Here is a 23344-nt window from a genome sequence, read left to right as displayed (position 1 = left end):
CTGGCATTAGCAGGCAGGTTCTTTACCACCAGTGCCACCTGGGAACCACGAGGGGATGGGGGGAGGGGGAATATTTGCTTCTGCTCCTGAGGTGTTTAGGAAAGTAAAAGCTCTCCCCTCTAGTAGAAGTGAACCCTCCTACCTGAGAGCAGACGCCCTGTGAGTGAGGTATGGGGGGTGGGGGCCCGTGGTGGGAGGGACAGGGGCAAGGCCACCCCCCAAGCCTGAACGGCAACACAAAAGGCCCACACACGAGCCACCAGAAGCGTCTTCCCTTTATTGTAGTTTATTAATAGGGTACAGAGTGCAGGCACTTACAGTGGTCAAACCGAGCGAGCGAGAAGCTTTGCTCACGGAGAGGCCGCCCGGAGCCTGACCCGTGGGGGAGGCCCGGGTGGGGACCCAGAGGCCCTCCCAAGCTTCCCCATCCCATTCAGCCTCGAACCCCGGCTGCCCTGGGGACCCAGGAAGAGAAAGGGGGCGCCCAGGGAGGAGAGAGGTTGGCCGGGGCCGAGTGTTCCGGACCTGGTGAAGGCACCTCTGGCAGCCGAGGCTGGGCCGTGCAGTTAATGCGGCCGAGGAAGGAATATGTACAACTCGGGCAGGCGGGCAGGTAGTGCTGGGCCCGCGGGGCCTGGCTTGCCACTGGGAGCCCCAGCTGCTGAGAAGCAGAGCAAGGCCTATGGGGTATGGACACTGCGGTGCCGTTTCTTAGGCCTGGTCCACTCAGGCTTTCCTGGCCAGAGACCCCCCGGGTGAACCCCACCCCCCACACCAGCCTGGCTCCCTCCTTCAAGATGGCACTCAAGATGCAGCTCTCTCCTCTGGTACCTGAGACCCCATCTCCCAAAGTGCAACACCCCAGCACCCCTCATTCTGGGGCTCCAGGGGCCCTCCTTTCAGTGCTGTGTCCAGCCGGGGATGGGGGCCAGGGTTAGGGAAGAGCCAGGGGCTGCCCGCAGGGAGCCTGGTCCCGCCTGGGGACGGGAGGGCCAGGGGCGGCAGGTGGGCTTAGACCACCGAAGCTCCTGCACCGAGGGTCCTGCTCGAGGACTCCCAAGAACATGACCCCCAACCCCTGCAGCCTAGTCGAGCAGAGATGGCTCGGCTGGGCGGATAATGGTGGGCCGGCTGGGCGCAGCAGGGGGTCTTCTGCTGCAAAGAGAATAAAGACAGGAGGGGGAGAGGGCAGTGAGGCTGGAAGCCGGGCAAGGCCGAGGACCCAGGCCCCACCTCCCCCACCCCTTGTAAATATTGCCCATGTTCCGTAGTAAAGTTATAGACTTTAAAGAAGAGCATGGTGAATGCTCTTCCAAGCCCATCACAACAGCTGGCTGAGTTCTTGGCTGGGGTGGTGGGAAGCCCTGACCTCGACGAGTACAGGTAGGCCATCACCCATCTGGGTGCTACACAATGGCTGCTTTGATGCTGGGAAGGAATGAGCCAACCAGGGCATCAGCACTTGCGCCCACTCTGGACCACAGGTTGCTCATGGGAGAAAAGGGGAAGAAAGAGCCTGGCAGCCAGGGAGGGGCAAGCCAGGGCAGGGGATGGGCAGCGCCTGATGTGCGTGTCCTCAGAAGGGAAACTGGTCAAAACCAGAAGGGGTCCCATGGGAGGGACCCGAGCTACAAGGGTCCCTTGCTCATGTAGAGGATGGGCGTGGGAGCTTGGGAGTCACCTGGACTCCGTTGCTCTGTGAATTAGGCCTCTCGGGGCCTCAGTTTCCCCGTGAGCCCCACAGGGATGCTGGTAACTCCTTTGCTCCCTGCAGGGCACAGGCGGGTGTCTCTAGGTGGCGGGTGGCAAGGGGGTCTAGCCTTACCTGGGCACTCCAGGGGGAATGCCGGGTGGAATCCGAGCCGGCCGAGATGGGATCTGAGGTGGGGCCGAGAAGGGGTCGTTGTTGGCAAACACGCCGGGGTGGGGGCCGGGCCGGGACGGGATCGGGGGCGCTGAGAAGGAAGCTGGCCCCACCGGCACAGGAATCAAGGGTGGCCCCGGGGTGGGACCCCTCACTGCTGGGGGCCGGCCTGGGGGGTGCACGCTGGATACGGGCCGGCGCTGTGGAGTGGGGCTGTGGAGAGAGAAGGGGGGTGAGGTGAACTGGTGGGTGGGTGCACTGGCCATATCGGTGTGGCCATATGGGCACAGAAGCCCAAGGTGGGGCCAGGGCACCGGCCAGAGGGCGGCCTCCTCCGTAACACAGGCTGGCACCAGCTACCACCCACCCAGATGCAGTGAGTAGCTGGTCCTGGGCAGGTCAGCACAGATGCTCTGGGCCCCTCTGTGCCCCCCCAGGACCTGAGCCAGGGCCCAGCACCTGTCCTCAGTCAACAAGGGCTCCTGCTTCCCTCTAGTCTCACTCCTTCCGGCATCTCCCCGTCACTGGCCCCATTCCAGCCTCCCCACGACGCCAATCCACCCTTTGAAGCCAAAAATCCTTCCAGAGCCCAGCATGCCTTCAGAGGTTGTAAGGTCCATGGGCCCCTGGCCCACGCACCCACAGGCTCCCCTCTGGGTGCTGCATCTCAGGCTGGAGGCTGGGTCTGCTCTCCAAGGAACCTCAAGGCTCCCTGAGGGCTTGGAAAGACCAGCACCTTCTGAGACTTCTCTGGGCCACCCTTTCTCCTCGCACCACCCGCCCTGTTACTGGTCAGGTGTCCCTGCCCGATGCTCTGACGTGCCCATGTCAGGGCCTCACTGCACCTCAGCTCTAGGTGGTCAGGGCGGGGGATGCCTGTTACGCCCTCCACGTGTCCCTCTAGGTCCTCTCCCACCAGCCGTTCCCAGCTTGCTCTGTGCTTCAGGAGGCTCACCTGTATGGCCAGGGTTGCCCAGGTCCCTTGCCCTCTCTGGTTTGTGTTTGGCCTTAACCAACAGAAGGCATCAGGAGACAGGCAGGCCATTAACCCTTCTCTCCCCCTGTCCCTTCAGGCCTAGGCAGGGGTGGCAGTCCCACACTATGGCCAGCCCTGGGTGCTGTACCATCTGTGGGCAGGGGCCCTGCACCCTGGCCACCCATGGTTGTGCCCTGATGGACACATGGGGGTGGGGGTGGGTAGAGCTGGGAACCCACAGGCAGTACCCTCTGCAGCCTGTGGGCAATCCAGCCTCACGGACCTGTGGCTGCTGGTGTTCTGGATCCAGGTGTCGTCAACGGGTGGGGGCACGGGAGTGGACACAGTGCTGGTGCTGATGTCCCCAATGATGTTGAGCGCCTCCTTGAGCGCGTGGTACATGCGAAGCATGTCATCCCGCCGCTGGGCCTGGTCAGCCGACTCTTCCATGAGGCTGCTCTGGTCCGCCGACGAGTACAGGTAGGCCAGCAGCTCATGGTGGATGAAGGCCTTCGTCTGGGGGCAAGGGTTGGAGAGGTCAGAGGTTCCCACCACACCGGCCAAGAACTCAGCCAGCGGCTGTGATGGGCTTGGTTCACCATGCTCTTCTTTAAAGTCTTTAACTTTACTATGGAACATGGGCAATATTTACAAGGAGGTGAGCTTTCTACTCAGTGGTCTCTTGGGTCTCTCAGGGGTGCTTGCCAGTGTTCTTTCAATCATGAGATTCTTGTGAAACTTATTCCTAGAATCTTATCTTTAATAGCTATCTTTTCTCCCATTATATCTTGAAACTGACTTTTGTTTAAAAACTGCTAGTTTCTGTTCATTAACCTAATACTTTGTTCCTTCCTGAATACTCCTACAAGATATGGCAGTTTTTCAGTTACTTTTCTTGGAGTTTCTAGGTACACAAGTTCATGTTTACATAGGGACAATTTTTCCCATTCGTTTTCAACATTCACACCTTTAAATTATTTTTCTTATCTAAATGCATTGGCTAGTAACTCTACAGGAAGGTTAAATAAAAGTGGAAATGGCCAACTTGTTGTTGATTTTGGAGGGGATGCTCCCAGAGCTTCCCCATTAAGGGCAAGAGTGGCTTTGAGACAGAAATATCGATTCAATGGATATATGAGATCTCGTAACCAAAGTCTCCTTCTACAATTGTCTTGTTAAGAATAGATGTCCACTAACTATTAGAGAACTGCAAATCAAAATTACAATGAAGTACACTTCACACCAGTCAGAATGGCCACCATCAAAACATGTACAAATAATAAATGTTGGAGAGGGTTTGTAAGAAACGAATCCTCCTATATTGTTGGTGGGAATGTAAATTGGTGCAGCCACTATGGAAAACAGTATGGAGGTTCTTTTAAGAACTAAAAACAGAACTACCATATGATCCAGCAATCCCACTCCTGGGCATATATCCAGAGAAAACTATAATTCAAAAAGATACATGCACCCTCAATGTCCACTGAAGCACTATTTACAATAGCTAAGACATGGAAGCAACCTAAATGTCCATCAACAGATGAATGAATAATGATGTGGCACACACACACACACACACACACAGAATATTACTCAGTGATAAAAAAAGAATGATATAATGCCGACTAGAGAAAGGGAACATTTCAGGCAAAGATGGGCTCGATAAAGGACAGAAATGGTATGGACCTAACAGAAGCAGAAGATATTAAGAAGAGGTGGCAAGAATACACAGAAGAACTGTACAAAAAAGATCTTCACGACCCAGATAATTATGATGGTGTGATCACTGACCTAGAGCCAGACAACCTGGAATGTGAAGTCAAGTGGGCCTTAGAAAGCATCATTATGAACAAAGCTAGTGGAGGTGATGGAATTCCAGTTGAGCTATTCCAAATCCTGAAAGATGATGCTGTAAAAGTGCTGCACTCAATATGCCAGCAAATTTGGAAAACTCAGCAGTGGCCACAGGACTGGAAAAGGTCAGTTTTCATTCCAATCCCAAAGAAAGGCAATGCCAAAGAATGCTCAAACTACCGCATAACTGCACTCATCTCACACGCTAGTAAAGTAATGCTCAAAATTCTACAAGCCAGGCTTCAGCAATATGTGAACCGTGAACTTCCAGATATTCAAGCTGGTTTTAGAAAAGGCAGAGGAACCAGAGATCAAATTGCCAACATCCGCTGGATCATCGAAAAGGAAGAGAGTTCCAGAAAAACATCTATTTCTGCTTTATTGACTATGCCAAAGCCTTTGTCTGTGTGGATCACATAAACTGTGGAAAATTCTGAGAGACAGGAATACCAGACCACCTGACCTGCCTCTTGAGAAACCTATATGCAGGTCAGGAAGCAACAGTTAGAACTGGACATGGAACAACAGACTGGTTCCAAATAGGAAAAGGAGTACGTCAAGGCTGTATATTGTCACCCTGCTTATTTAACTTCTATGCAGAGTACATCATGAGAAACGCTGGGCTGGAAGAAGCACAAGCTGGAATCAAGATTCCTGGGAGAAATATCAATAACCTCAGATATGCAGATGACACCACCCTTATGGCAGAAAGTGAAGAGGAACTAAAAAGCCTCTTGATGAAAGTGAAAGAGGAGAGTGAAAAGTTGTCTTAAAGCTCAACATTCAGAAAACTAAGATCATGGCATCTGGTCCCATCACTTCATGGCAAATAGATGGGGAAACAGTGGAAACAGTGTCAGACTTTATTTTTGGGGGCTCCAAAATCACTGCAGATGGTGACGGCAGCCATGAAATTAAAAGACGCTTACTCCTTGGAAGGAAAGTTATGACCAACCTAGATAGCATATTGAAAAGCAGAGACATTACTTTGCCAACAAAGGTCCATCTAGTCAAGGCTATGGTTTTTCCAGTGGTCATGTATGGATGTGAGAGTTGGACTGTGAAGAAAGCTGAGCGCCGTAAGAATTGATGCTTTTGAACTGTGGTGTTGGAGAAGACTCTTGAGAGTCCCTTGGACTGCAAGGAGATCCAACCAGTCCATTCTGAAGGAGATCAGTCCTGGGTGTTCTTTGGAAGGAATGATGCTAAAGATGAAATTCCAGTACTTTGGCCACCACATGCGAAGGGCTGACTCATTAGAAAAGACTCTGATGCTGGGAGGGATTGGGGGCAGGAGGAGAAGGGGACAATAGAGGATGAGATGGCTGGATGGCATCACCGACTCGATGGATGTGAGTTTGAGTGAACTCCGGGAGTTGGTGATGAACAGGGAGGCCTGGCGTGCTGCGATTCATGAGGTCACAAAGAGTCGGACACGACTGAGCGACTGAACTGAACTGCGTGCCATTTGCAGCAACATGGATGGACCTAGATATCATCATATTAAGTAAGACAGAGAGGAAGACACTCGTATGTGGAATCTAAAATATGATATAAATGGACTCATTTACAAAACAGAAACAGGCCTACGGTTACCAAACAGACATTGGTGGTTGTGGTGGTGGATAAATTAGGTGGATAAAGTAGGAGTTTGGGATTAGCCAATACAAACTACTATATATAAAATAGATAAACAACAATGCTCTACTGTATATACCATAGGGAACTATATTCAATATCCTATAATAAACTGTAATGAAAAACATGAAAAAGAATATATATATAGACAGATTTTCTCAAATGAACTTTCAACACACGCAAAGTTGACAGTGCTGGGTAGTTTTGCATTTGCAAACCATGTAAATGCATTAGCTATTCAAACATTTAAATTTTGAAAAACTAGTAAAGGAAAACGGAGAAGGCAATGGCACCCCACTCCAGTACTCTTGCCTGGAAAATCCCATGGACGGAGGAGCCTGGTAGGCTGCAGTCCATGGGGTCGCTGAGGGTCGGACACGACTGAGCGACTTCATTTTCACTTTTCACTTTCATGCATTGGAGAAGGAAATGGCAACCCACTCCAGTGTTCTTGCCTGGAGAATCCCAGGGACGGCGGAGCCTGGTGGGCTGCCGTCTATGGGGTCGCGCAGAGTCGGACACGACTGAAGCGACTTAGCAGCAGCAGCAGTAGCAGTAAAGGAAAAAAAGTATCACTTAAAAATACAGTGAAAAATCTCCTTTGTCCACTCTGGTCTCTTTAGGCCTCCTGAATTCCCCTTCCAGGGTCACTAGGTTCCTGTACAAACTTCCAGATTCCTACGCATATTATATAGAGAGAAGATTTCCCATCTGTTTTTACACAAATAGAGCCTTCTTGATCATTCTGTTATACTCTACACCTTTTCCGCTTTAATAAAGTTAGTACAGACCTGGAGAAAGTTTTCATCCTTTTGTTTTTGGGTATTTTTTTGCAATAAAATGGATATTTACTTAATGAATTCTAAGAAATGGATAGAGATTTCTATTTCTTGGCCACTATAAAACATGTTGAAAAGAATAACCATGCATGTGCTCAATTTGCATGCTGGCAAATGTCTCTGTGGGGAGAAATTCCTGTAAGTGGAACTGCTGGATCAAGGCATACATGCATTTAAAATTGCATAGCTGCAGCACCCTATAGATTGCCAATCCCATCCATATGTGAGAATGTACCAGGACACCCATGAGGAGGAGACTGGGAAGAACAGAGTGAAAGGGAAGGGACACGAGATTTTTGCTTCAGGCACTGTCCTACTGTGAGCTCTTATAGTCACAAGACAAACTGAACCTGGGCTACACATACAGCTAAGTGCCTAGCGCTGAGCCCAGGGCCTGAGCTGTCCCAGCAGCCTGCAGCAGGAGACATTAGCGTAGCCATATTTCACTCAAGAGATGCCAGACGCCCTGAGAGGCTTGGGAGCCCCCGGGTAGCAGGGTGAAGGCAGGTGGGGCACAGGCCATTAGAGGCCACGGTGGGGACAGACTTAGCCGGGGTTTGAATCCTACCTCTCAGTCTTCTGAGTGACTTGAAACAGGTTTCTTAACCTCTCTGGGCCTCTGTTTTCTTGTCTCTAAAATGGGGATGACAGCAGTCCCTTCTCTAGGGTTACTATAAAGCTACAGAACGTCAGAGAAAGTGCACACGTGTGTGGTAGCTTCAATGACCCAACTGAGGGGATGTAGGCCAGGTGGCCTGTACCTTCCCATTTCCCAAGATAAGCTAGGGGGTCCCGATTGTGATGTTTGAATCAGGTGGTGAGACTCTTAATTTTTATCTTTTCCTTTATTTTGGCCGTGAAGCATGCGAGATCCTAGTCCCCCAACCGGGAATCGAGCCTGTGCCACTGCAGTGGAAGCACAGAGTCCTGATCACTGGACTCCCAGGAAGTCCCTGACTTTTACTTTGGTACAGAGTGTGTTCAGGCCACATCTGGCTACATGGTGGGGCGGGCCCCAGAGGGGCGGGCACTCACGTTGTTGATCATGAGGTGCATGATGGTCTTTGGCATGAGGTCACGGATGGACTTGTTGATTATGGCCACATACGAGTCCACCAGGTTGCGAATGGTCTCCACCTGCCGCTCCAACTGCGGGTCCATGGAGAAGGTGTTCTCCTGGGCTCCATCCTCATTTTCTGCCTGCAAGGAGGGAGAAGCGGTGAGATAGAAACTGTGGTCTGAGGCGAGCCTGGGGACCCCCCTCCTCTGGGAATTGCTTGCCCTCTCCCACCCACAGCTGACTCCCTGGGGCTGGCCCCCGATGGCTGCGTTGGCACTGTGCGGCCCTGCCTGCCCCGGCCTGAGCTGCTTGGACCTGGGGTGACTGCGGCCCAAGGTGGGCTAGAGACACTCAGCTGGGAATGGGACAACACATTAATCAACACATTAATCTGGGGCCGCGTTCACTCTGCCTCAGGACAGGAAGAGGAGAGAGAATAAAGCAGACAGGATCCCAGCCCATGTGTATCCCTGTCCTTGACTTCAGTTGGAGAATCTAGGTGCTGATGACAGCACCCCCCCACCAACCCCCTTTCTGCTTTGTTTGTTCAAGACAGCATGGGAGGTCTTCCCTGGTGGTCCAGGGGCTAAGATTCTATGCTCCTAATACAGATGGTTCGGATTCACTCCCTGGTCAGGGAACTAGATTCCATGTGCTGCAACTAAGACTCGGCACAGCCAAATAAATAAATAAAAATTAAAAAAACAGAGAGCGAGGGGGTATGGGCTACATGCCTTCAGACAGTTCTGGGAAAAAGCCTGAAACGACCGAGCCCGTGAGATGCTGGCTGCCCTTCTTCTCTCGGGAGGGAGGGGACAGCTCAGGGTGCTCTCACCTGGTCCTTCTCTGGATAGACCCCAGCTCGGAGGAATGAGGCCTTCCAGCTGTCCACGTCCTCCTGGGAGTCACAGGCCAGCTCGATCTGCCGCAGGTCCTTGTAGACATTCCTGCGGGGCGAGGGAGGGAGGGAAAGGCCCGTGGCTAACCCTGCCCGGGGCCCAGCGGGTACAAGGAGCTGGCGTGCAGGCTCTGGGGTTGGCCTGACTGACGGAGATTCACCCTTGACCCGGGCGCTCACAACCAGAGGCCCCAGGATGGCAGTGGCCTCTACACCACGTTGGCCTGATGGAGGCTTCATGAGTTCATGCCTGCGACACCCAAAACCGTGATGAGAGCAGGGTGTGTGCTCCGTGAGAGCCTGCATCTAGCAGCATCCCTGGTATTCTGTTTGTGAGCTCAGCTACTCCCCTCCTGATGCTCTCCTGGGGGGGCAGTGACCCATGACACTCTCCGCCAGTTGGGGAGCTCCCATCTAAGTGTTTCTAGACAGGTGACTCAGTGCGTGTGTCAGTCACTCAGTCGTGTCCATGGAATTCTCTGGGCAAGAATACTGAAGTGGGTTGCCATTCCCTTCTCAGGGGATCTTCCCAACACAGGAATTGAACCTGGGTCCCTTGCATTGCAGGTGGATTTACCTTCTGAGTCACCAGGGAAGCCCTGGTAAAAAGACTATAGCATGTCCAAAAGAATGTTCTGTGATAGTGGAAACGTTTTCTGCCTGTGCTGCCCGACACAGTAGCCGTGAGTCACAGGTAGTTTCTTTCTGAGCACAAGAAATGGGCCAGGGTGACCAAGAAAGTGATCTTAAGACTTTTTTCCACTGATTTATATTTAAATAGTCACATGTAGGCAGTGGCTACTACACTGCACTCAGAAGGTCTAGCACGTGCCCAGATTCTTAGAAAGGAGGTAGAGCTGGCCAGGAACAGGACCAAGACTCCCAGTGAAGGCTTGTGAATTGCTGGGCACACGTGGGTCTGTGAGCAGAAGGTGCAGAGCCACAAGGCTGGGAGATGAGGGAAAACAGACGGGCACTAACCAGCATTTAAGGACAGTGTTCTCTCTATATAGGGGCCAGGATCCATGCTACACGCCTGTCACCCTGTCCCGCAAGGCAGGTGTGGCTGAGATGGCCAAGCTGTCCCTAAGTCTTCCAGTGAGGTTTGGGTTTGAGATTAGGCACACATGGCCTCACGACAGTCCTCAGGCCAACCAGCAGTCAGTGAGTGGCTGCCCTGAGATTTCCAGGGCATTTCTTTGTTGCTCCTCCTCCTCCTTCCTCCTGCCTGGAACATCATAATGATGGCTGGAGAATGGGCAGCCATCTTGGACAGAGAGAAGGAAAGCTGAGAAATAAGGAGGGCCTGGGTCTGGATGCCTGTGGGCTTGTCCAACCTGCCCTTGATGGTAACGTCTGAACTTGATTTCTATTTAAAAAAACACCAAACTTCTATCTTGTTTCTGCTACTATCATTCTTTGTTTCCTGAACTCACCTCTCAATAATATATTAGGCAATGTCTTCACCCTACTGCATGGAAGATCACAGGACCAGGCAAGTGTGCTGGCTGCCCGGCATCTTGCAGCCAGGAACAGCTTCCCAGCAGGCCTGTCCCGCTGCAGAGCCCAGTTTCTCTCACATACCCTAGGGCTTCTTAGGCATGGGAGGTGGGGAGTGGGAGGAATGTGCCTAAAAGGGCTATAAAAGACTTTGGAGGCAGCTGATGGTCAAAGAGGATCTCAGAGCTTTAGGCCAGCCCAGAAAGCAGCAGGACAGAGCTGTTCTGCACAAGCCAGGTGGCTCAGCTGGAACCAGTGGGTGTGAACAGCCAGTGGGGAAGGTACTCCAGCGGCCAGCAGAGAGGAAGCCAGTGCCTGCTGGCCAGTCATGAAGAACAACCAGGCTTTGGCTGAACCCTGGCTTGAGGGGGTCCGTGCGTGATGGTGTGAATCTGAGCAGGGGCCCTCCTGGTCCACGCTCAGCCGTTCCTCCTGCTCTCAGACCCCCTGCCAACTGGCTCTTTTCTGGAGCTGAGAGAAGTGCCTTGGCTTTTGCTAAAGTCTCCCACCAACACCCCTGGGGATGGATTTACTGAGTCTCCTGGGCTGTTCTCTTCTCTGTTACACTGGCCTTGGGATCGTGGCCCCCTCTAGACCCGAAACACCACCACAAAGCAATGAATCCCCAGTTCATATTCCTGCCCAGAGGGCAGTCCTGAACACGTCTCTTGTACCTTCCCAGCTGCCTCCCTCACACTCCACGTGGAATCTCATGGGCCCCTCTCCCTTGGCATCGCCCAAACCCAGCCTCTGACTGGCCCCAAGCCTTTTCTGCCTCTGCCTGCCCCATGTCAGCCAACGGCAGCTCCGTCCCTGGGCAATGCCTTCTTGTTCTCATACCCACAGCCTTCAGGAGTTTGGTCCCTCTGTTGGAATCCATCCCTTCCTCCTCTGTGTCCTCAGCCCCACTCAGGTCCAGCCCCACCACTGCCCACCGGGGCCAGTGCGGGTGTCTCCTCCCTGGTCTCCCACCCTCACCCTGGCCTCCTCAGCCTGTTCCCCTGATGACCACGAGGGGGCGCCCGTGAGTACCAGCCCCAGGTCCAATCCCTTGTCTGCTTAGCATCCGCCATGGCTCTGCTCATTTCTTTCTCACCTCTCCCCAGAAGGGCCTTCCCTGACCGCCCCACAGAAGCACGTTTCTGTTTTTTGACTGACTCCCTTTCTGGACCGTTGAGACCCTAGGTAGGGACTGTTCACAGCAAGTGTTCTGCAGATGCTGCAGAATGACTGAATGGGGCCACTGGTCTCCCCGGGACCTAGGTCCTGGGTGGGCTCACCTCTGCTCTGTGTTGAAGATGGCGAAGACGTGCTTGTTGGACATGAAGCCCTTCTCCACGTCACGGATTTTGAGGTTGTCCAGAGGCAGCATGTACTTCTTCTCTTTCTCCTGATAGAGGAAGGGGAGGGGTCAGCCTTGGCTGAACTCTACCACAAGGACCGTGGCCAACATCCAACACTGCCCATGTGGCTCGCTCTCCCCAGATGAACTTACCTGCCCCATCTCCCCTCGCTCACCTGGCCCAGCCATGCTGGCCTCTGACTCTCTCTGAACATCTCAAGTGGGCTCCTACCCCAGGGCCTTTGCACGTGGAATGCTGCTCTCCACCCTCAACGTCCACACGGTTCCCTCCTTGACACCTTTGTGCAGAGTGCAAGGCCTGCTCCAACCCCACCCCAAACTCGCCCTCTACTTTTCACCCTGGTGCTTCTCCTCACATAACACAGCACACCACATATCTTGCTTATCGACTTAGGTCACTGGGACCACTGAATCCCCAAGGGTGGGGACTCCTGTCTGGCTCACTGCTGACACACAAGGGATGCTCAAAATCGGCCAGCTCTGACTGTACCTGGATCCCAACCGCTAAGTGAACATAACCGTTAAGTCCCCTACAGTTTCACAACAAGCCTGCAAGTGAGTTACCACTATGATCCCATTTTCAAGACAGACTGAGGCATAGAAGGGCAGGCACTGGGGGTAGGGGTTGGGCAAAGCTGGAAAGGGAGGAGCCCTCGAGCTGAGGCCTGAGTTCCAAAGCCTGGCTGGCCTTGTTCAGAAAGTGCCCACTGAGTGCCAGTCACGGTGGTCCTGCTGGCTACTGAGCAAACAGCTCAGAAAGGGTGCATCTCCTGGCCAAGTTTCTGGGCCTGGTGAGTCTCAGAGTTGGGAGTCACACTCCGGAGCCCCAATAATGTCAGCTAAGCACCTACTATATGCCCGTGCAAATGCATCATTAGTCTTCATTCGGGGGTGGAGGTGGCAGCATATTAACTGGGTTTTCTACATCAGAAAACCAAAGCACAGCATCAGGGTCTCCCCAACTCTCCCCTGACTCCCAACTCACAGCAGCTCTCAAGGGCTGAGGAGACATGCTGTGTCCAGCAGCTCTTGGAACCCTCTCACACGTCCCTGCCTGGGAAGCAGCATGATCAGAGAGGGCAGCTGGTCACCCAGGGCACACAGCAGTGGAGTGGGCCCCATGGGACTTCAGAGGCCAGGGTCTCCCCACTGCCCTCCTGGCCTTTGACCTCTTGGACATCTTTGGAGAACAGAGACCAGCTCCCTCACACCATAGCCATTCTACCCCTGACCTCTGGAAGGTATCAGAACAAAGCCCCACAATTGACATCTGCTTCCGAATTCAAAAGGGGCCACAGTGGTGATGGGAAAGGGAGCTGGGGGCTCCCCGGTGGGTGGAGGGCTGCCTGGAGTTTCAGGACTACTGAAGGGGCAGGCTTGGTGTGGGGGCTCAGTCCTGACTGGGGTTAGGAGATCAGAAGGGCCGGTCCCCGCCCCACTCATTGTCTCTCCTCTGCCTCAGTTTCTTCAGCTGTTAAAAGTGGGTAGGAAGGGCTTCCCTGGCAGTCCAGGGGTTCAGACTCCATGCTTCCAATGCAGGGAGCATGGGTTTGATCCCTGGTCAGGTCACTAAAATCCCACATGCCCTGTGGCATGGTAAAAAACAATTAATAACAAATAACAAAAATTAAAAAGGTGGATAGGAGCCTTGGCCTCCTGGTCCAGGGCGAGGACGGACACTGAAAACTCTGAGCACATGTCCACCTTGGAGTCAGTGCTTACAAGGCACCTGGGGTTTTCTTTTGTCTGTCTGTCTGTCACTCTGTGCTCCAGGGTCAGTCAGTCCAAGGGGCTCCATGCAAGAAGGAAGCAGGGCAGCGCTCCTCCAGGCCGAGTCACAGTGAGAGGCAGGAAGAGGAGCCCGGCGGCCAAGGAGGTGAGCGCCCCCCATTCATGCCACAGGGGGTGTGAGCAGGCCCTCTGACCTCGGCAAAGAGTTCTGGGGGCTTCACAAGGGGTTGGGGTCTGAGTTCCTGGCCCAGAAATTTGTGGAAGAAGCTCTGCTTGCCCCCACCCTATCGTGTCATCACGAGGCAGGAAGCTTCCAGTCGGTCGGCCAGGCCAAGTCACTGAGTCACAGTCCTTTCGGGCCCTGAGCAAGACGCCACATCTGGAATTGTTTATAGTGTGATTCCGCCCAGAGCAGGGCCGCCGCCTTCCTGATGCTGCGGGCACACACACACACACACACACACACGACACAAACACACACCACACAGACGTGACACACACACCACACAGACACGGAGGCGCGTGTGCACCCCGCCCCCACCCCCAGAGACCTTCTCCTGCTGGCAGAGGCCCTGGTCCCAGACCCTCCCTCCCGGCCCCCACCCCCGCCTCCCCCACCCCCACCGCCTCCCTAGGATTTCCTGAAAACCCACAACTTTCTCCAGATGCGCGCTGGCCCCAGCCGTGCCACGTCAGAAGAGACGAGCAGACGGTCGCGGGCGGGTGGCTTCCTCGGAGGTGCCAGAGGCGCGGTGGCCCTGCCACTGCCCAGGGGGCCCACAGGATGGATGGACAGCCGGCCCCGCCAACCCAGTGTTCAGACTACCTGTTCAGGGGGCTCTGAATGTGTACAGTAGTCTGCACATTGGTTAGGCTGGGCTCGGGCAAGCAGCACGTCGGGATGGGCCCCCTCCAAACTCGCTGCCACCCCCACAGTGAGGCACACCCGGAGGTGAGTGTCATCGCCCACTGCCCTGTTCTCCACAGGGGCGGAGATCTGGACAGAAGATTCTGGAATAAAGAAGGGCTTGGGCGGGGGTAGGGGGGAGAGGTGCCAGGAAAAGGCCAAGGGCACCCCGACACTGGCTGGGGGTCTAGGGGCTCTGGCTGAATCGGTCCCCTGTGCCCACCCTCCTGGAACTACCATCTCTTGTTTATTCTTTAAATAAAGTAACCCTGGTGTCTTGCCTCCCTCTGAGGCTTCTCTATGAAGGTGGCCTGACCCCGGGAGTGGCCACTCCGGGTGGGGTGGGATTCTCAGGGTCCTTGCTGGGGATCCCAACTACGGGGAGGGGGAGAGGGCAGGGGACGGACAGAGCAAGGACTTCGTGCGCGCCCCTCCCCATCTCAGCCCGCTTTGTGTCTGGGCGCACACAGGGCCTCATTCACGGGACTGCTGGTTTTCATTACCGCCGGCAGGCGCGCGACCCTCCTCCCAGCACAGCCTTAGCCTCTGCTCTGGGGCCACCTTGGGAGGGTCTGGGGCTCCCACTTTCAACCCCGAGATGAAGGAGGAATGAAGGGCCCCCCCTTAAGTTAAAAACCGGGCTCGTGATGGTGCCCGGCAGCAAACCGCCAGGCCAGGGTCTCAGCCCGACACCCCTCTCCAACCGCCGAGGTCTGTCACTCCTGCCCTGGGGACGCCCCGAAGCCCAAAGGCACAAACCAGCTGACAGCTGATGACAGGGTTTCAGATTCCGGGGGCGCAAAGAGAGGGAAGGAACGTGCACGCGCCGCCCCCCGCCCCCACTTCACCCCGGCCATCTTGAGGAGCCGCTGTGGCCACGCAGGTTCCTTGAGGGCCGCCCAGCCCCGCCCTCCCTCCACGGCGCAGCAATGGAAGGCTCCCCGAGCATCGCAAATCCCCTACCCCAGGGGTGGAGAAGAAGCCACCTAGACAGGGTCCCCTCAGGGACTCGGGCCTCCCAAGGCTTCGCAACATTCCAGGAGTGAGCCTCGGGCCTCGAGGGGAGTGGGGTGGTGACGTTCTTTCCTCAAACACCCGCCTCTTCTCAGAACTGCTTCCGGCCTGGGCAGTGGGGAACCGACCAGGCGTGGGGCTGAGGGGCTGAGGGTCAGGGAGCCTGCACCGTGCACCTACCACACAGGGAGACCCTTCCCCACGCTGTGACACGGGGGCAAGTCACTGCTCAGAGCTTCAGTTTCCTTACCTGACGAAAGGAATGTGAGTATTGACTGAGGAGGAAGGGGAGGAAGAGAATGCCTTCCCCAGCGGACTATGGCAGGCTCCCCTAGCCAGTGAACTTGGCACGGGGCAAGGGCTTCATAAACAAGAGAGGGCTCCCCCACGGGCCCTGAGAGAGCTCACGTTCTACCTGCCTCCCCTCTGAGCCTGGGTGGAAATACACACAGCTGGGGTGGGGTCAACCGGCTGCCAGTGAGGCCCAGGCATGGGGGGGGTCATCCCAGAACCCCCAAGGGAGGAGAGCCAGGTGGGGCATCTCCAGGGCTGATCAGAATGCCCGGCCTCTCCTCCAAGGGCACGTTGGAGGCTGTGCCATCCCACGTGAACTAAACATACAGCAGTTGTACGACAAGATTCATGGGCATGTGAGCAGAGCGCTATCAGGCCCATATGGTGATGGGTGTGGGGCAGCCGTCTGGGACCACAGGATGGAGCTATGTGTTAAGGTGGCAATGGGGGACGTGAAGCCTGGGCCCCGGACAGCCTCACAGAGCAGGGGTACAGAGCTCACAGGGATGTGGGGAAGAAACACACCATCTCTATAAGTGCCTTCATCTGGAGCCTCTTTCACAGACCCCAAACGATGGCCACCTAACATCACCTTGACAACAAGGAGAGCCTCTGCGCCTCTCCAGGGACAGGAGAGAAACATGGTGGCCCAGGCCACGGAGTCTGCGTCATCAGGGCTGCACTCACTCACAGCCCTGTCCATAGGCTCCCAGGCACTGTGCGACCCGCTCCTGGTGCTTATTAGTCCTGTTGCTGTTCCCAGAGGCCTCCCTCATCCTTCTGAGAATAATCTCAAGACAGACATGGGACCGAGCACCTCACAGATGCAAGGACCATCCTGCCCCACTTCACAGATGGGAAAACTGAGGCCCAGAGGAGCTAAGGGCCTGGTTGTGAATCTGAGTCCCTGGCCCGAGTCTGTGCCCCTTCTGAGAGCCTCCCTTGCCGTACTGTTGGGAGGGTGGGATCAGTTTGGAGCCTGTAGCTGGCTCCCCCTCCCCCATGTCCCTTTTTTCCTCAGGGAGCCCAGCCCCCATCAGGCCTGACCCCACAGTGGGTTGTGAGGGGCTGGGATAGGAGGCACAGAGCCTTTTGCACACCCTCCAGACCTGGCCGATACCATCCTAATCACAGGGGCACTCAAGCCGCCTTTTCCAAATCCACTGTAAGTTGAGAGAGTGCCACCCGGAGGCAGGAGGTGTGGAGATCACCCATTGACCGCCCCACCCAGCCAGCCACTCACCTCCTCATCCTTGTACCAGGACAGTGACTCGGCCGTCAGCACGAACCAGTACTCCTTGGAGCCGCCCTTCATCAGGCTGATATTGTTGATGGTTAGCCAGCCCCTGCGGATCACCTGGGGAGGATGGAGGGCCAGCCAAGCTCAGCAGGGGGACCACGGCCACCACCCAGCCCGGCCTGCCCCCGCCCCCAGCAAGGCAGAAAAACCAGGCTACCACGGCAGAGAAACCTCCAGCCCAGAGCCAGGCGACCCAACTCCATTCCGCCTTGCCCCAAGCGCTACCCACTGGAAACCACGGTGGGGCCCTCGATGGACAGACGTGGACTGACTCACAGGCCCTGGGCTGCTGGGAAGCTGGGTCCCTGGGGAGCCCCTCTGCCCTTGGGGTTAGATTAAACTGGCACAGGTGGCAAGAGGTACGCCCAGCTAGAAGGGGCCTAGGGGAGGGGGATCCCAGGCTTATGGGTGGGCGTGTCACGTGTAGATGTGACACTGAAGGAATCAGCCTTGCCTTGGGGAGACACGGGTACTAGGGACCCCCTGGGCCCTGCCCCTCGCGCCCCCTGGAAGGCAGCCGTTGATGGAGAGCTGTAGGGACTGCTGAGCAATGGAACCGTTCTTTCCTTTCAGGGGCCAACTGGCAGAGGCTGGTCGCCACTGCCCGGCTCACCCAGGCACTCAGTGGGCACAGAGTCCTGCTCTGACCAGGAAGTCAGGCTAGGCCCTGCCCCAGGGCTCCCCTCCCCACAGGCTCTTTCCAGAACACCAGGATGAAGGAATGCCTCCACCCAGAGGGCTTGAGCCCAGGGGACCTGCCAGGGATCATGCCCCACACTCTGCTTCAAGTTATGTGGTCCCACTTTTCTTTGACTGGGACATGCAGGTCCTGGGCTGGAAGAACCCGATAGGGCTCCCCTCTGGCTGCAGCTGTCATCTGAGCATGGGGCAGAACCCAGGCCTGTGTGAGGGACTCACCTGACAGCTAAAGGCAGGCGGCTAGCCTGGTGTGTGTGTGGGGCACACTCTCATGTTCTCTGGGCCATGGAGGCGCTTGTGGGCTGGAGCCCCCCACCACTCTGGACTGGGGACCCTGCGGCAGTAGGAAGCATGGGCAGGGGTGGGTGGGGATGCCTGAGGCCAAGGCAACAATAGACGGCTAAGCTGCAGGAGGTGGGCTGCGAGTGGCTGGGCCTGGCTGGGAAGAGAGAGCACTGTGCCCCCTAGGGTGGGGTGAGGCTCCCATGCCTCCCCTGCGGATGGATCTCGAGAAGGCCTTCATCCTGTCTACTCTGCCCTGTCCCCAGGCCCACCACATTGTCACAGGGCCACCTGGAAGTGAGCTCTGAGCCTCAGGGACCATGAAGGCAGAGGTGGCCACAGAGCACCCAGGGACCTCTGCACCGCAGAGATGTCCCTGCCTAGGCTGTGACCCATGAGACACCACCTGGCAGCCCCTGCTAAGGCCCAGGATATAGACTATTCTCTCCCTAGGATCACGAGTCAGCACTTGGGAGTCTTGTGGCTGCCAGGGAGCAGGCAGAGACTGTCAGCCCCAACAAGGTGACTGACTCACCCTGGTTTGCCCAGGAGGCCCGTAGGCTGAGCACTAACAGTCCCGGGGGTGCCCTCAGTCCCAGACAAAGTGGGACAGCAGGTCTCCAGACTCAGGCCCAAGGCCATCCCATATAGGACCCAGGAAGGAACCCCTGCACCTGGCAACCACGCCCAGCTCCGGAGCTGCGTAGGCGTCTGTCCACGACAACCCTCTCTCCCCAGGGGGAGTGTAAGGCCTGTCTTGTCTTAGCCCAGGCCCAGAGGGGGTGCTTCTAAACTTCACCCATTGACTGATAGGTGGGGAGGAGACAGGGGCAGAGGCCATGCTTGCTGGGTGCTCCCCAGAGGAGATACCCTCACCTGGCGAGGCCCTTGCACTCCCAGGCCCAGCCTTGTCCCCACAAGGGCAGATGGGCCCCTCCCCCTCCCCCTCTGTGGCCTGGCTTGCCTGCCTCCACCCTCGGTCAGCTGAGGTCAGAGCCGGCAGATGGGGCCCCTGACTGGCTCTGGGGCATGTGGCAAGGGCTGTGGCCATGTTGGGAATGGCATATCTGAGCCTCAGGGTCTGGAGAAGCGCCCCCAAGTCCCTTTGCCCTTGAGCCACCCTGAGAACTGCTTGTGCAGGAGCCCAAGAGGACTCAGAGACAAAAATCTCCCCCCTGGGGAGGAGCAAGCTGCTGGTGGCAGACACAGGTGCTGAGTCTAGAGCAAGAAGGGGCAATCAGGCCTTCTCATCCAAGCAATTTGTGCTGAAGGGACTGGGCTCAGGAAAAGGAGGGGAGACAGAGAGGCAGGCAGGCTTCCCATGCTCCAGGGCACAGGCATGCTGGGGGCAGAAGGAAAGGCTGCCAGGGGTGGCATGGGCAGCAGGCAAGCGGGGCAGCAGAGCCCATCTCCTCCCGGGTGAGAGGTCTGGGCAGGGATGAGAATTGTGGCTGGGAGATCCAGGTGCCACAGCCATGCACAGGGCAGAGCTGGGCTTCATGGCTGGGGGTGTGGAATCTAGTGGGAAAAGAATGACTAAACCTCAGGGTGTGGGTGTGGAGAGAAACATAGCCCTGGTCTGTCTGGAGGAAGGAAATCATTCAAGTTCAAAGGGGACTGGGGAGGCGGGGTTGTGACACACAGGGAAAGCAGGAACCAAGGGTCCAAGGATGATCCATTCCTCCTGTGGCCGTGCCAACCATGCCAAGCTTTGGGGTCTTTCTGGATCTTCCAGACCCTGGTACAGGGTCAGCTCAGCTACTTGAAAGGCCCTGGGATCACCAGCGGGGCGGCTGTAGGCCTGCTTAGTGTGGTGGGAGAGTAGCCGGGAAAAGGAAGGCTCAGTGAGGGCCATTGGCCCAAGCCATGATCTCCAGGGTGGAGAGCTCCCCAAAGGGCGGGCACCTTGAAAAGAGCTCAGCTCTCAGATGTGAGCAGTGCTTGCTCACTGCTGGTCTGGGCTGGGCCACACACAGACAGGAGGTGATACCTAAAACAGGGATGGCAAATACTATTCACCAATCCATGGGTGGCACTCTGGGCACAGGGGGAAAGGATACTAGGATCAATTAGTGATGTCTACCATCAGCAAAGAGACGGGGCAAGAGGAACAGCCTAATCAGTCATCATATCTGCTATGGAGGCGGGAAGAGATTGGCAGCATCCAGGAGAGAGTCCCCCAACCAATTAGCCATGTCTGTCATGGGGATGGGAGGGGTGTCATGTGCAAAGCTATCACATGGGAAAGAAAAAATTCCTTAACTAGTTCATCATATCTGTCACATACTTCGCAAAAAAAAAAAAGCCAGGATTGATTAGTGATGTCTGCCAGGGGCACATTAGGGGGAGAGGCAGGAGGGAAAGAGTGCTGGATTGGTTAGTAATGTCTGCCTTGAGTGCAGGCGGGGGACATTTCTGCATGGTGTTGTCTGCAAACAGAGCAGTGGCAGTGGCAAGGACAAGCTTTCTAGCAGGGCTTGAACAAAATTTTCCCTGGCCAGAGGTGTGATGGGAGGAAGGCCTGGGGTGTTAGCTGAGTATTTGCCATCCCTGACCTACAGGAAATGAGGAAAATGTGTCCAGAACGGGCTGGAGGGGTGGGTGCTGGAGGCAGGCAGTGGGCAGGTTAGTGTCTGTGTGAGTCAGCTCACGCCCAGGGCAACAGTCTGGCATGCAGTGGCCATGGCAGGGGATTTTTTTTTTTTTTAGGTTAGCTGGATTTTTAGTGGTTCTGTTATTTTTTTTTGGGGGGAGGGGGGCGGAATATTATAGGATGGCAGCATCTCCACCACCACCAAGTTCTCTAACGTTTGCTACCACACTAAGTGAGTACTTACCAAGATCTCCCCCTTTGAAAATGCAAAGTTAGGGTTGTGGGTAAATCAAAGAAGAGCAGGCGGAAGAAAAGAGACGTAAGGGACGTGAGGGGATGGAGAAAAAGCAGGAAAAGCACAAAAACGAGGAGAGAGAAGAGCAAGGGGAGAGAAAACAGCAAAAGAAAAAAAAATTACATGCTATTAATTATATTCATGGTGTTAATATTTAATTCATTATCATCTCCCGAAACGAAAAAGCAACAACATATGAATTACTTACGGCAAGCGCAAAAAAAATCATGCAGTGGTTACATCCCTTCTTTCCAGGGGGCTCTGTCATCGTGCGTGATGAACAGCAGCACCCCCACCCCCACCCCCACCCGGTGGAGAAGGCAGGGGACACTGGCAGAAATTTTTGCAAAGATGATGTGTTTTCTTAAGCAGGGGGAAAAAAAGGAGAGGCCACTTAATACTGGCATATATAAAGCTATCCTTTATTTCACAAGGCCTCTGGTTAGAGTATGACATCAAGGCAGAGAATCCCTCAAACAGTTCTGGGTTTCCCCAGATGTGAGGCTGAAAGCACCTCCAGGTGCTCCCAAACTGCTGATCACAACCAGCCTCCCTGCCCACTCCTGGCCCTCTTCCACAGCCTCCGAGTCTCTGGGGCTGGGGCAGGAACCCAATTTTCCTACAGACACCAGGGGGACTGGGTGGCCTCTCTCCTTAGTGTCAAGTTCTAGCCATGGCCTTGGATGGCAGATAGGGCCTTCTGCATGTGAGCAGTTTGGCCCCAGACCCTGCCAGAGCTGCACTCAAAGATCCATTTCCCAAACTGTCAAAACCTAAGTGGACATGAGAGGCTGGGAGTGGGGTGGGGTGGGGGGTTCTGGCGGGACAGGCTCTGAGCCAGGCGCCATCACTGGGCTTGGTGGTCCTTGAGTGCCCTCCCGCCCTCAAGGGAGGAGCTGCAGGCCACAGCAGGGTAGGCTACCTGGTTGGGGACGGCTCTCTTCTTATTCAGCTGTGTGCTCCTCTGCTGGGCGCTGAAACCGAAAAAACAGAGAGGGTTTATGCGGCGGGACGCCCAGAGGGATGAGGAGCGAGAGAGACAAGGGGCAAAAGGTCCTGTGGCCCCGGTAGGGTTCTCTCCCTAAAGGAAGCCAATGGACAAGCTCTGGGCAGAGGCAGAAAGAAACCCCCTGTATATAAAAGGCTGCCCAAGGAAAGAGTGCAGGCTTGTGGAATGAACAAGAACATGTAGCGAGTTAAACCATGACTTCTCAGCCCTGATCTTAGCCACTCTTGAGAGTGCCAGCTATTTCTAAAAGTCACTGGGTCCTGGAGCCTCCAAGAGGGGCTATGGGAGGCTGGATTCCCAGGTGGCTGGGAGGTAGCCATGCTGGCTTCAAAATACTTTCAGTGTTTGGGGGTCAAACTTGAGGCTTCTTCCTGCTTTCTCCTCCTATCCCTGACCCAGCACCAGGTCCTGAACAGCTCCAGCACAGAGCTGCCCAGCCTAGGAGATCAGACTATGGCTCAATATATTTACTACTAGTATAATGACTTTTTCTCTGGGCCCTATTTTAAGTGTTTAGAGGACATTGAGAAAGCACCCCAGAACTTCTAAGCACAGGAAGGTTGATCAATGGTGTCTGAAGACACAAAACTAAGCCATTCAGTGTCTGCGTGATGCTGAGGTCCCAGATATGCTACTTCCTGAGGGCTTCCTGGGTCTCACCCATGCCTGGCAGCCCCCTTGGCTGCCTTTTTCAATTGCCTTCACCCGATCAGAGATTTGCTACTGCCTCAGTGCGTGTGCATGCACGCATGCATGCACAGGAGTGTCACAGGGAAAGTCCAAAGTCTTCCCCTTGGCCTGCAGGCCCCTCTGGCAATGAGGCCTTGGCCTCCCCGTGCTTACACTTCTCAGGCATCCTTCCCTATCTTTACTGCTCTCTGGCCCCCTCCATCCCCATCACCTGGCTGTCATGACTTCTTTGGAAAGGTCTCCTCTCCCACAGCCCCTCCTCTTGCCCTCCTTTCCACATCTCATCTTCCTATGAGAACCAGCTTAACAGCGTGCTCCTGGCCTGTGGACTCTGAAAGGGCAAGGCCCATGTCCTAGTCCAAAGGCCCTGCACAATGCTCCATGGCTATTCCGGGAGCCCCTGAGACGTCCCACCCAGGGCTGGGGCCTGGGCCGGGAGGAGCCTGGCACCCTGGGCCCCGCCCCCAGCCAGGTTGGCCCCCGTTCACACACCAGGGAAAAGGCACACAGCAGGCAATACCCACCCGGTCACCAGCTG

At 55.4% G+C, this 23344-nt stretch overlaps 1 protein-coding gene across 1 annotated transcript in view; it reads right to left on the bottom strand.

Moving 5' to 3' along the window:
• Nucleotides 1-257: 257 nt before the first annotated feature.
• DNM2 (dynamin 2) overlaps nt 258-23344 on the bottom strand; it is an 88797-nt gene continuing 65710 nt past the window's right edge. The window contains 9 exon segments of the mRNA XM_070373665.1: nt 258-1155; nt 1826-2077; nt 3124-3356; nt 8207-8371; nt 9067-9178; nt 11910-12019; nt 17182-17295; nt 21057-21068; nt 22030-22081. Of these exon segments, the coding sequence (XP_070229766.1) occupies nt 1086-1155; nt 1826-2077; nt 3124-3356; nt 8207-8371; nt 9067-9178; nt 11910-12019; nt 17182-17295; nt 21057-21068; nt 22030-22081 (1120 nt within the window). The 3' untranslated portion in view covers nt 258-1085.

This window comes from Bos mutus, chromosome 7 (genome assembly GCF_027580195.1).
Source record: "Bos mutus isolate GX-2022 chromosome 7, NWIPB_WYAK_1.1, whole genome shotgun sequence".
Classification (NCBI taxonomy): Eukaryota; Metazoa; Chordata; class Mammalia; order Artiodactyla; family Bovidae; genus Bos; species Bos mutus.
The sequence above is the reverse complement of the archived record's forward strand: the minus strand, read 5'-3'. Positions and strand labels throughout refer to the sequence as shown.